Genomic DNA, 13,790 nt, shown 5'->3' with positions numbered 1-13,790 from the left:
CTAGTTATTCTGAATTACCCAATACACATTTTTTTATAAAGTAAACATTTTACTGATATGTAATGTAACATAAATACAGAAAAGTGCACAGCATAACATACATTAGGGTAAAGTGAACATAACATTAAGTACACAACTCAAGGAATTTTCACAAACTGAACCTACTTGTGTCAAGAAACAAAACATTACGAGTACTACCCAAAACCCCCTTTTCTCCCCTTCCAGTTTCTATTCTGTTCCAAAGGGTAACCACTATCCTGACTTCTGACCATATAGATTAGCTTTACTTGTTTTTCAGCTCAACATAAATGGAATCATTCACTATGCTCTCTCTTCTGCATCGGTTTCTTTCACTCAATATTATGTTTTGTGAGATTCACCCATGCTGTGTGTAATAGCTTTCTACTATCGGATGAATACTACACTACTTATCTGTGCTGCTGCTGATGGGCATTTGGATAGTTTCCAGTTTGGTTCTATTACAAATGCTGCTGTAAACATTCTTGCACATATTGGTAAACAAGTGAGTCTGTTGGGTATATACCTAGGAATGAATTTGTGGGGTCAAGGTATGCAATATGTCCTTGTCTTTTTAATAAATTCCTTTTCTGCTTAAAATCAATCAGATTTTATTTCTCTTGCTTGCAATTAAGAACCTAGACTGATATGCGATCCATTTTTCAGCGGCCATTTTCTCCAGAGCTTTCCTCGACTATAAAAGCCCTTAAGGAGTAATAATGCATATCTCCACATTTCTGTATATTTTATACTGTCCTGAATTATTCAGTTATTTTATGCCAGTAAATCCTGTCTCCCCTACTGTCATAAGCTCCAAAACAGCAGTTTTCAACTGTCACTTCACAACAAACTGGGGTGCTATGGTAAATTATAGTATACAGCAAGTAATTTGTTACTAATAAAAAAAGTACCAAAGTCTATAAATGAATGATATATATGGATAGATTTAAGATTCTCTTTTCATAATGTTTTTCTCAGTCATTTGAATTCCAATATGCCCCCTTGATCAGATGATCTTATCTATGCCACAGCCACTAGGAGTGTGTCTTTTATATGAATGTCATCTATCATAGGTGTCATGGTGGGGGAGACCATGTCTATTACTTTTCCTCTATCTCCTATCATTCCTAGTAGTGCCGAATACATATTAGATTTTCAATAAAAACTGACTTATTATATCAAGGTGAAAATAACCTGCATTAAGGACCTGAAATACAGCTTAACCTAATTACTGGAAGGCCAGTCCTTTAGCTCTTCCAAATCACGAACCTATCAGTCTTCTGAATACCCCCTCAAACCCCATGTCAGTTTTCTCCTCAATAAATTTTAACTTGGATTTCAAGCTAGGAATAATGCCTTTCCTATAAGAGTTTACACTTGAAATATTTACACTTTGGTAAAAAGTCCCTTTCAAGCAATTTCCATCCTTATTGCTGAGTTTGATTTTAGAATAGCCAAATCATTTTGTTTAAAAGGCTTTGTGCACGGGCAACCAAAGGAAAAATAAACAAATGGGATTATATCAAACTAAAAAGCTTCTGCACAGCAAAAGAAACAATTAACAGAGCTAAAAGACAACCAACAGAGTGTGGGAAAATATTTGCAAATTATACAGGTGGGGAAGAAGATATAACAACTATACTTTTATGAAGTTGTTACAACAAGCAAATGGAAAGGACATTCTTGGGGGGGAGGGGAGAGAGGGAGGAGGGAGGGAGGTGTCGGTGATGGGCCATAATAATCATATACATTGTATATTGACAAAATAAAAATTTACTGAAAAATAAATAAATAAATAAATAAAAGGCTTTGTGACACTAAAAAGCCATAGCTTGGGGCTGGCCAGTTAGCTCAACTGGTTAGAGTACAGTGTTATAACATCAAGGTCAAGGCTTCGGATCCCTGTACTAGCCAGCCATGAGAAAGAAAAAAAAAAAAAAAAAAAAGCCGCAGCTGAATATATCCTAGAGTGTATAATTATAGAGTAGAGTTTATTCTCCAAAGAAAAGAAAAAGGCATGCTTCAAAATCTCAAAATCAACTTTCCCAAATTCAAATATACTCTCAATCCTGTTTCTACAAAAGTCATTTATAGGTTCTTTTAGAACCCAGACTTTATTTCCCTAAGGATGAGATCCTGCAAAAAGTGGCTAGGTTTTTTTTTTTTTTTTTTTTTAAAAAGATGACCAGTAAGGGGATCTTAACCCTTGACTTGGTGTTGTCAGCACCACGCTCAGCCAGTGAGCGAACCGGCCATCCCTATGTGGGATCCGAACCCGGGGCCTTGGTGTTATCAGCACCGCACTCTACCGAGTGAGCCACGGGCTGGCCTGAGTGGCTAGGTTTTAACAAGTCTATTTGACCTAAAGTGTAGCTGAAAAAAATACACATCTGAAAACACACACACACACACACACACACACACACACCTGCAAACAAATTGGGGATAGTGGAAAAACATAATACTAGCAATAAAACAAAACCAGTAAGAAACAATGATCTAAGAGGCAATATAACGAGCTGGTTAAGAGCCCCCATCCCTGGAGTTGAAGAGCTAGAATTCAAATCAGGCAGTCCCAATTACTATCTGTAAGACTTTGGGCCATTTCCCCTGGCTAAAAAGTGTAGTGTGCATTTCTCTAATAGGTTATTAGAAAGGATATAAACCATTCAGGGATAAGAGAACTTTGCCAAGCAAGTTACAAGCCTCCCTTCCAGTAAACACTGCACCTAACAGAATCCTTCCCAAACTTTAGGTTTATGTTTACTTTCATCATATTAAGTTCTGGATTCTTGTCTTCAAACTCATCAACTCAGAATGATGTTGAACAAAAGGTCGTTTTTAAAAAAACAGGACATAGAGGCATACAGTACCTATTTACACTTTCTTTTCTATTCAGAGTGATGGATTTTCTATAGGTTTAAGTCAGACTGACCGTTCCTCATTTACAAATCCTAACATAGGTATATTCGCTGCATTGCTTATAAGTATATTGCTTATACTCTTGCTTTTCAGTAAGTCTCTTAAAACAGAAAAGTAATAATATGATATTAAGCTAAGAATGTTGGACATGGGAAAAGGAGCATTAAAAATTAATAAGAAATATGATTTTAAGTTACAAAATGGCAATTTTTTTAAGGTCAGAGAGTGGTAAGGAAACAAAATTCAACACTATTCAACTAATGGAAAGTTCTTATTGCTGAGTGGTGTTTGGCAGACCTCCAGAATTCTTTTGCAATACACAGCAGGATACCAACAAGTACTTAAAAAGTACACTTTTGGATCTGAGTGGATCACTGATCACTTTAGTATGAAATTATGATCAGAATGCTTTTATCACTACAGGAGGAAGAGCAGCCTCACTGCACCAAGGGTCACTTAAGTCAGTTCCAGTGCTATGAAATAATTCTTGGTTACAGACAAAATCTACCCAAGAATATAGGAGAAGCAAGCTGTACTCATGGGAAATATTTGAATATCTATAATCCTATCAGATGTGATAACCAATGACTAATGGACTAGTGACAAGCCTGTCCTTTCAAGTATCTCTATTTTTGCTAGAATGATTTCAACAGAACCTTGTGATTCTTTGTGAAAACCTAACTCTCCTTCTCACCAAGGGTTTCCTACTTCTCTATATTTACCCTTCATGACTATGTGAGTATACATGAAGGAGTACAGGTAAGAGACTATCATTATCTTGCCACAGAGGGGGGAAATGGGTAACTTTGTGTGAAGATGTATATGTTAATTTGTTACACTGTAGTAACCATTTTACTATATAGGTGTATCTTATAACATCTTGTTGTATACCTTAAATATATACAATAAATATTATTTTTTAAAAAAAGAGACTAGCATTGTCATATGGGATTATGCTTTAGTAAACTGGTTTCATAATTATCTGTACTACTTAGCACTGATATTGAAGTTCTCAACCCAAAGACATAAAAGAACTTCTTGCAAAACATCATTTAAGGTTCATGGAAGAAAAAAGGAGACCAGATTAGTTTAGTTCACCATCATATCCCAGTGCACACCAATGAACACCCTCAACAAAAATTTACTGAGGGTTAACCACGTACTGGCCCTGTGACAGGTAGGCAATGGGAATTAACAGTACACAGGATAGTCTCTGTTCTCATAGACTAATACCATAGAAGAGACTTGACTAGAACTGGGAGGGGAAAAAAGAGTGGAAAACAGGCAAGTGTAATAACTCAAGAGTCTGGGAAAGACAAGATTTATTCTTATTCTCCGAAATAGTCACATGGCTGGCTCTTTCCAATATTCAAGTCTCTGTCCAAAAGGCACCCAATAATTGAAGGCCTTTTGACCAAAGAATGGAAAGGCAGGTCAACCCCCATCACCCACTACTGTCATCTGAGCAGCATTCTCCTTCCTCATTACTTGCTTTATTATCTTCACAGTGTTTATCATATGGGAAAAATAAATTCCACCCCCCCAACCCCCCCGTGGCAAGATAATGATAGTCTCTTGCCTGTACTCCTTCATGTATACTCACATAGTCATGAAGGGTAATATGGAGAACTAGGAAATCCTTCATACTATCTGAAGTTGTATTACTTATTTGTGGGGCTGTCTTTCCCCACTAAAATGTAAGCTCCATGACAGCAGGAATCTCGTCTGTCTTATTCATTGCTCTGTTCAGTGACAGGGACACAATAGGCATTCAATAAACATTTGTGGAAGAAAGGTAAGGAGGGAGAGGCTTCAACTAGTGAAGTACACACTAAGGATATTTATATGAGGTTTTTCCTACCCAGAAAAGCCTCAAATCTTAAACAAACAAACAAACAAAACAGAAGTCAAGCTAGTTGTAAGAATCAATAACTTATGATTCTGAAATTTATCATGTCACAAAGGGAACATAATTAGGCAATGATGTTAGGAAAGGATTTTCATCCACTACTGTCTTTATAATGCCTCTAAATCATGTATTTTTCTTCAGAAAGTTCTCTGGTCAGTTCTAACACATGCAAATAAATATCAGCATAATTTAACCTCTATGAAAAAGATCAATACAAAGCCTCTGAGAATTATTTTCTATACTTCCTCTAAAGCAGCTACTTTTAAAAGGCTACGGGTAGAGCTGGGACAGAGTTATAAAGTTACAAAGTGAAACTGGCACAGTCAGTGCACTAATGCTAATGAGACTATAAATTCAGAAGAGATCCTCCGTCACTGGTACCCTCTACACTACACAGGTACAGTTCTAGGTACACAGCAGGTACTTTACAAATATTTATTGAGTTTTCAGAAACCTACTCTTGGTATCCATTTTGATATAGGAAAGTAACATGCAAAACCCACCAAGCAACTGAAGACCTGCTAAATTCTTAGGAGAAAAAGCCATATGGACAGATTCTGAGCTCCACACTGAAGCAAGAGCTGTCAGAAAAAGCAGCTGTATAGAAAGATGGTTTCTATTTCATCCCGGAACCTCTTAAAAATTGAATCTAGGTATGGTATTAACTTTTACTCTTCCAAATCCTGTTCTGAACTCAGAGGTGGAGGGAATCAATCTTGGAAATCTTCCAAGAGGATGAATCTAGTTAGTCCCAATCAATAAATGACAAACTAGCAGATGAGCTGATGAGTTCTTTTACATGCTTTTTGCCTGTTTATTTTCCACAATGAGCAAGCATTGCTTTTGTTTAAAAAAAAAAGCTTTCATTAAAAAACAAAAAAAATTAATGACATATGAAAGCCAACAAGTAGGACAACTATTTTTTTTCACTTTCTCCAAACAATAGTAGTGTTGTATTTGTGCACAGATTCAGCTGGCAGGGAACTACTGATTAACTGAAGGCTTAATCAGATAGTCACTGATACGGTAACTTCCCTTAACAATCCTCTCAGGGTCAGTCGGTCCTCAGTAAGTGCTGTGCAGTAGAGTTAAGACTTCAAATTAAGTGTTCAAGCAAAGCCTCCTGGCCCCCTTTCAGAAGTGCTACAGAAAAGTTTCCTGCATGTGAACAGATGTATAGATCACGGACTCACAAACATTTTGGTGTCAGCACCCTTTTACTCTCTTAACCACTGAGGACCTCACAGAGCTTTGGCTTGTATGAGTTATATTTATTAGTAAAGACTGTATTAGAAATTAAAACTAGGAAATGAATAAAACACAAGAACATCAGAACCATCAGAGTGGTGATGTCATCACACATTATGCAGCCTCTGGAAAACTCCACTGTACACTGGTGAAAGGATGAGAGTGAAAAAGACAAATACCTTCTCAGTATTATTCGAAGAGTTTTAATCTCACAGACCCCTGGAAAGGGTCCTTGAGAATCACTGGTTTAGATAATCAAGAACCCTTCCAGTGCTATGGTTCTGGAGCAGGGTTTCTCAACCTTGGCACTATTGACATTTTGAGGCAGATATTCTTTGTTGTGTCTCGTGCTTAGTAGGATGTTTAGCAGCATCCCCAGCCTCTAGTCACTAGACGCCAAAAGCAATCCCTCAGTTGTCACAAACAAAAATGTCTCCAATATCTCCAGATATTGCCAAATGTCCCCTGGTTGAAAACCCACTGTTCTAGGGTGTTGATTTTATTCTACTGAAATGTGAATTACAAAATGTATGCCCCTCACTGCCTTCTCAGACCCTTAATATGTCTATTTCCTCCCCATTCCCCTCTGGGTCTATTCCTTCTGTTCTTTTATTAGGTCACAAACAGCAGGAGCCAATAGGTAGCAACAAACACAGGATAAATCAGGTCAGGAAGAGACACTCTGGTCAAAGTTCACCTTACGCATTAAAGTTGCTAGGGATCCACCGCCTAATGGGGCAGAGAGCAATCAGCCATCATTTATCCAGCCACTCTTAGAACCTGGTAACAACCCAATCCTTAGGAAGTCACCTACCCCCTCCTCCAAGAACAAGGTAATAGGCCAGTTGTGCGATGGGGAAGGAGAAAACAAGAAACTGAAGGTAAGGAGGTAGTACACAAAACTCAGATACACTACCCCCCAAACTTCACATGTGGGAGGCCCTCCTAACTGAAGCATCTGGGGATTTTTTTGGACAGGGTTTGGCTGGGAGGAGATAGCAAAACTGGTAGAAAACCGACAACCTCAACACCTCCACGTCAGATATTCATTCCCCACAAAAGTTCCCACTTATCCCTTTAAGTCACCAGAGGTTGTGTCCAAGTTTTCTCTCCTGGAAATTGCCCCAGCCACCTTAGGTTCCTTCATTCTCAAAATTCTGACTACCAAACTCAAATCCAGCATAAGTCCTCATCTATTGGATCACCCTTTCTCCCCAGCGTCAAATGCCTACCTACAAAACCCCCAGCCCTGTTCTTGTCCCCCATTCACACACTTCCCCCAAGCTACTCCAGACAGGCAGTCTCTTCCCTCCCAGTTTTCTTTCTCACCCCACGATGTTTCCACCATCTTCAAAACTCTTCCCTGATCTCAGGAAACCAGGACTCTAAATGTCTCTGCCGCCCCAGAATCTGCATGTACCGCCCTCCTATGCTCACTCCTTAGGGTCTTCCATAAGTTACTCTTTCCACCCCGACCTCCTCCACTTCACTCTTTCCTGCCTACTCCCTGGGCGTCCACCCCCCTTACTTGCCCCTTCTTACTCTCCTGGGCCCTTCTTCCCCACCATCCCTCGGTCAGGCCTTCTCTAGGTCACTGTTTGCCTACCCGGGCGGTTCCGCCACCGCCCAGGATCAGCTGTTGAGCCTCTCAACCCCCTCGCCCGGGACCAGTCTTTCAGGTTGTGGCCTTTGAACCGGCGCCCCGGGCCCAGGCTGAGAGACGGATCAGGAGGGCCCGACAACTCACCCAGGACGAGGCAGAACAGAACGAGCCCCGCGCCCGGAACCGGTGACAGGCGGAAGCACACCATGATTACTCAGAGCCAAGGGCGGCGGCGGCGGCGGCGGCAACGAGAGCAGCAACACCAGGGAAAAGGCTCACTCGACCTGGGGCAGGAGCACAGCTGACCACTGACCACAGAGCTGCCAAAGCCAGGAAGCGGCGCTTCAGCGTGAGTCATAAGACCAGGGGCGGGGCTCTTTCTTGCTTTCAGCCAATCTCCGCTCTTGAAAGCAGCGAGAGGGGTGGTGATGTCGGGGCCGGTGGGCGGGGCGGCCACGCCCTGGCTTTTTGGTTCACAGTCCTTATGCTCCTAAGAGAAAATGCGGACGGCGTTTTCTAGGGCTGAAAAGGGAGGGTAGACTTTTGAGGGCCGTAGATAGCGGATCATTTCTGTTCCGGTTTCTTGGGGAAGAAGAGAATAATTTTCCCGGCGTAAAAACGTTTGCTAGTCATCTCGACTAATACATACAAAATAATACATGATTATTCTCCAAACACTATTGTTACCTGTGCAGTTCATGCTGTTAGACGGACCAGGCAGCTGGGGGTAGTATGCAGTCACTGACCACGGGAGCAGGACGTGGTCTTGAAGTTACAACAGCCTGTTTCTCAGATGGGGAAATTGAGCTCACAAAGAGGAAGGTCTTTTTTTAAATACAGGAAGAAAAAAATGAGAGAGAAAGTAGAAGAATAAAAGGAAAAAAATAAAGACCATCTATATTCACACTACTCAGAGAGAGACACTGTTAAGAGTATATATATATATATATATCCTTCCAGATGTTTTTCCTATATATATACACAAATATCAGGGGTCCTCAAAAAGTTCATGGAAAGATTCCTATTATGACTATCTTTTAATTCTATTTTTTCCACGAACTTTTTGAAGTACCCTTGTATTCTGTAATGCGTTCATATTAAACATACTGTTTGGTATACTTGACAGATGAAAAGACAAAACCTAAAATCGCTAACAGATGAAAGTGTTCAAAAACCATAAAAATCTCGAGTTGGAATAAAACATTGATTCTCACATGTTTCCAAAAAAATCATCTGAGAAGTTTTCAAAACATACAGATTTCTGTACCTCATTCTCCAGAGATTCTGAAACAGTAGGTCTGTGGCAGTCCTACAAATCTGTTTGTTTTGCTTTGTTTTGTTAACAAACACTGCAAGTTATTCTGATGCTGTGGCCCATGGACCACACTTTGAGAAATACCAAAATAGTTTCAAAATCATCCAGTCCAGGAGATCTTAATCTGGGGTCTATGAATGAGCTTCAGCTGGGTAAGGAGAGGAGTGTCAGTGAATCCTCAGAAATTACATGCAACATTTATGTATATGTATTTTTTCCTGGGGAAGCATATAATTTTCACTAGCTCTCAAATGGGACCTGTGACACTACACCCTAACCCCTACCCCAACTCACATATTAAGAACCACTGATATACCCCACTAGCATTTACTTTAATTTGATTAATTCTTGAAAGTGAGAACACTTGTCAGTGAATGTCTTCAATCATGTGTCCTGAGCAAGTGACTTGCCCAACACAGGACTAACATACACTACAGTATTAGTCATTGACTTTAGCAAAACGTCATTTGACTGCCCCACGATCAACAAAACTTGGCAGGAGCTATAGTCCTGACTATAGTATTCTTCAGAGAACCCACAATTGAGTTGAACCCTCAGAAGTTGTTGCAGTAATCACTTATTGATGGACTCTGGCCCTTCTCCCTCAGCTGCAAATTCTGTGACTTTAATGTGCAGCAAAATGCTAAGTTTTTTTTTTTTGTTTGTTTGTTTGTTTGTTTGTTTTGGCAGCTGGCTGGTAAGGGAATCCAAATTCCTCGATCCCTAGTGTTATCAGCACCAAGCTCTGCCATGTGAGCTAACTGGCCAGCCCCAAACCCTAAGTTCTAGAAGAGACAAAAGAGCATAGTGGAAAGAACATTGGATTGGCAGTCAGAGGAACTGGGTGTGAGACACCACTTACTGGCAGTGTGACCTTGGGCATGGGCAAGTCAGCTCATCTGTTTGAGCTTCTGTATCCTTACCTGTAAAATGAAATAGTGAGACTAGAGCTGTGTTTCTCAGTCCTGGCTGCACATTGGAACCACTTGTGGAAATTTAAAAATAGAGATGCCCCTTAGTCCCACCTCTTGAGATTTTGTTTCAGTTGGTCAAGAGTCAGGCCTGGGCATGGTATTTTTTGCAAAACTCCCCAAGACAATACTAATGGGTCAGAGGTGATCTCTAAGGTAGGCCCAGCTTTGGGAAACAAAGTGTCCCACTTAGTCGAACATCTGGTTTAATAAATTGCTGCCCTTTATCTCTCACAGGTATCATCAAATTAAAAAGAAAAAAAAAAGAACACAGTGAAATACAAACATAATTATAAACTAATCTCCCTGCCCCCACCCCCCCAACCCCATCACAACCTTTTCCTCAGACAAAAACAAATATTGGATCCTTGACTGGGAAGGAATCTTCGTGAAACAGAACAGTGTTTTAGAAGTTGTAGGTAAATGGTGGGTATTTTGTCAGAATAAATAGGCTACAAATTTTCAAATCTTTATTTGGTCTGAGCTTCTATACTCACAATTCTTTAATGCTTTTCCCCAAAACACCGTGAAAACTACCCCTTTTTGTATGCAGTCTCCCATTACCCTACTCCAGGTTGAAGGACCTTTTCCTAGGCTTTCTATAGTAGAAGCAGATCTATACGTGGGACTGGGGTCGATGTTTGAGGAACGCCATGAGATCCCTTCCAACCTAAGCCTCACAGCTGGAGACCACACTCTTGAGTCATGAGGTCCCAAATTCTTATTGGTGGTTCTCTGTCCTCTGGTGAATGGGATTAAGAGGTGGGGGGCAGAAGGAACTTTTATTAATGCCTGCAGTGTTGAAATTTGTACAACAAATGGATTGTTTCTGTAATAATGGCTTTTAAATTAATTAATGCCAATCATTAAAAAGTCAAATAATTTAAAAAGGTACAAAATCAAAAGAAAACACTCTTTCCCCTCCCTTGGGCTGAAGTCCCACTCCCAAAAATAACACCTATTAGCTGTCTCTTTTTTTATGCTCTCAGGAAAAAAAACTCTACATGTACCGCTATATATATTTATATCCTTTTTTTAATTAGACAAATGTGAGCATGCTCTTTATATTGTTTAGTAAGTTGCTTTTCTCTCTCAGTGACATATCTTGAAGATGTTTCTTATAAGTTATATAGCTTTAACTCATTTTTTCAAATAGCTGTATAACCTTTAATTGTGTAGTTGTAACATAATTTATAAAAGTAAAAATATTCTTAAACCCTTCCTCCCCAATTGAATCCCTAGATCTATCTGCAGCATCACCATGTGGTTAGTATAAGAATTGCATCACAGAACAACACCATTTTATTTTACAGGGAATTTTAATAAACCATTTATACTTATGTCACTGTTTTGGAAATTAGAAACGTGTCACAAGATAAGCATTGCTGGTGTAGCCGAAGCAAAACGGAGTCCAGCAGTTATGATGCTGAACTAGATTGGTGGAACCCACTCAGCCATCAGATTATCATGTGACGTTAGGAAAGTCACTTCATCCCGTTTGTGCATCTTATCTCCCTCTCCACATACAAATTAGGACACCCCTTCCCACTGGATTTGGAGGAGACAGGGACATAGTCAGCTGGTGGCAAGAAGTTGTTTCTCAGAAGAGGGCTGATTTAGAACAGTAGTTAGTCTCTTGCATGCATGTCTTTTATTATTTCTTCAAAATCATATCGCAGTCTTCAGGGGCGATATAGTATAGCAGTTAAGAGCCCGGCTCTGGCCCTGGACTGCCTGGATTTGATTCCTGCCTCTACCGTTTACCAGCTGTGTGACTTCTGGGCCTTGGTTTCCTAATCCATAAAATGGAGATGATAATAGTACAATTATTGGAAGGATTAGACGAGGTACATAGAAAATGCTGACATGTAGTAAGCACTCAACAAATATTATCCATTACTGTTATCAGTATTAATAAGTGTAGTGTTCCCTTCTCTCCCTGGTGGTATGTCACAGACTTAAGGGAGTTCTCATTGTGCTCTCTGCACAAGGGAGCCAGTTGACCTGAGGGCTATTCCTATCCTTCATATTTTATAATTCTCTTTGTATAATTGTAATACATGCTCAATAAAGAACATTTATAAAACACTGCTAAGCACAAAGATGAGAATTAAAATAATCCATGGGCCCACTTCTGCCTAGAACGTTCCTTCTTGCCCCACCCTCTCCCCACGAGGATGGCTCTTGCTTCTCCTTCAGGTGATGTGACTTTCTACAAAGAAACCCTCCTTAAACCAGCCAAGGCTGAATTAGGGAGATTTCACCCATGTGCTCCCCTAACACCCTGGACTTCCCTCATGTAATTGTCTGTTCACTGGCCCAGACCCAGTAGTAGCTGGGAGCTTCTTTAGGGCAGAGAACACGACCATATTTTTTCACCAATCTCTTCTCATAATAAATACTCAGTAAGTGTTTATTGAATTAATGAATGAATGGAAGATGTAAGACTAGACTCTGGCTTTTGGAGACCGGATGACCTAAGCGCTGAGCTGGTGGAATGATCTCCCCAGAATATTTCCCAGGTTTTTTCCATCCATGTCACATCAGGGAAAGTGGCAGGATGTATGCCTTTTTCCCACTAGACTAGCCAGCTGACACTGACACACTTCTCATTTTCACCTCTACCACTTTCTTTCTGTCTACATGTCTGTCTTTATCTCTCTGTCTCTTTCTGTGTCTTTCTTTGTTTCTCTGTGTATGTGTGTGTCTCTCTCTCACGTTGTTTCTCTCTCTGTCTCTCTCTCTCTCTCTCTCTCTCTCTCTCACACACACACACACACACACACACACACACACACACACACTGTCACGCCACCCTTACTTATCTCTGCACTATGATCTCCATATTCTCTTTCCCTCTTTTTTTCTTTGGCAGTTGGCCAGTACAGGGATTGAACCCTTGACCTTGGTGTTATCAGCACCACGCTCCGATCAGCTCAGCCAACCAGCCAGACTACATTTTCTCTTTTGACTCAATAGATTTTGAAGCAGAATGATCTCAAGACATTATGATCTGCCAAACTGTGAACTGATGCATCACTTAGGAAATAATATATTATTCTCTTCCTTTGCAGTGGAGATTTGGAGGAGAGAGCTCAGATTCCAAACTTCTTACCTCGCCCTTTGTAACATTATTGATGATGACAACAACCTAACTCTGCAAGTGTGACTGAAAAGGCTGCAGCCAGCTCTTCGGCATAAGATGGGGGCTACTTGTTGCAAACTCTTGATATGGAATGACAGACATTTTAAAATCAGAAGAGCCCTTGTATGCTTCAACCTCTTCATTTTGCCCACGGGGGTCAAGTTACTTGCCCAAGTAGGCAGCAGAGCTGGGAATAGAACTCTTACCTCTGTATTTCTTGTCTAGTGCTCTATTCTCGATTGGCTCAAGTCCTGTGCTCTAAAAGGCCCCCTTCATTAAAATTTTATGTCAGTGAGAAAGGCCAGGAAAACACTGAAGGCCCTGTTCAGTTCTGGTACAGAATTTTTTGATGGAGACCTTAGCACTCTTATGAACTGAAATGTGTAAGTTTCCTAGCAACTTCACTCTTCCAGATGTTATTTATTCTCTTTTCAGGCTGACTGTTCACATAAGCATTTGGTGGCTTTACAGTGGAAAGACAGTCCATCCAGCCAACCTCTTCATTAGGGATTTAATAGAAAATAAAAATAAGTACATAAAAACATCAAGTTTTACATGTTAAATGTATATGATTTTTATTTGTCAATCACACCTCAATAAAGCTTAAAACATAGCTTTTTTTCTTTTAAAAAGACACTAATATATTATATCACATTGTC

The 13,790-nt window shown here is 40.1% G+C and overlaps 1 protein-coding gene across 3 annotated transcripts in view; it reads right to left on the bottom strand.

Annotated features, from left to right (window-relative positions):
• LAMP2 (lysosomal-associated membrane protein 2) overlaps positions 1-8,040 on the bottom strand; it is a 39,550-nt gene extending 31,510 nt beyond the window's left edge. For 2 of the 3 annotated variants that reach the window (XM_008587363.1, XM_008587365.1), the window contains exon 1: positions 7,845-7,934. In XM_008587363.1, the coding sequence (XP_008585585.1) occupies positions 7,845-7,908 (64 nt within the window). In that variant the 5' untranslated portion in view covers positions 7,909-7,934. Of the gene's footprint in view, positions 1-7,844 lie in introns of all 3 variants that reach the window. The other variant, XM_008587364.1, reaches the window with a different exon arrangement.
• Positions 8,041-13,790: the final 5,750 nt, after the last annotated feature.

The sequence above is a fragment of the Galeopterus variegatus genome, unplaced genomic scaffold (genome assembly GCF_000696425.1).
Source record: "Galeopterus variegatus unplaced genomic scaffold, G_variegatus-3.0.2 Scaffold4351, whole genome shotgun sequence".
NCBI classification, from domain to species: Eukaryota; Metazoa; Chordata; class Mammalia; order Dermoptera; family Cynocephalidae; genus Galeopterus; species Galeopterus variegatus.
This window is presented reverse-complemented; position numbering and strand designations above follow the sequence as displayed.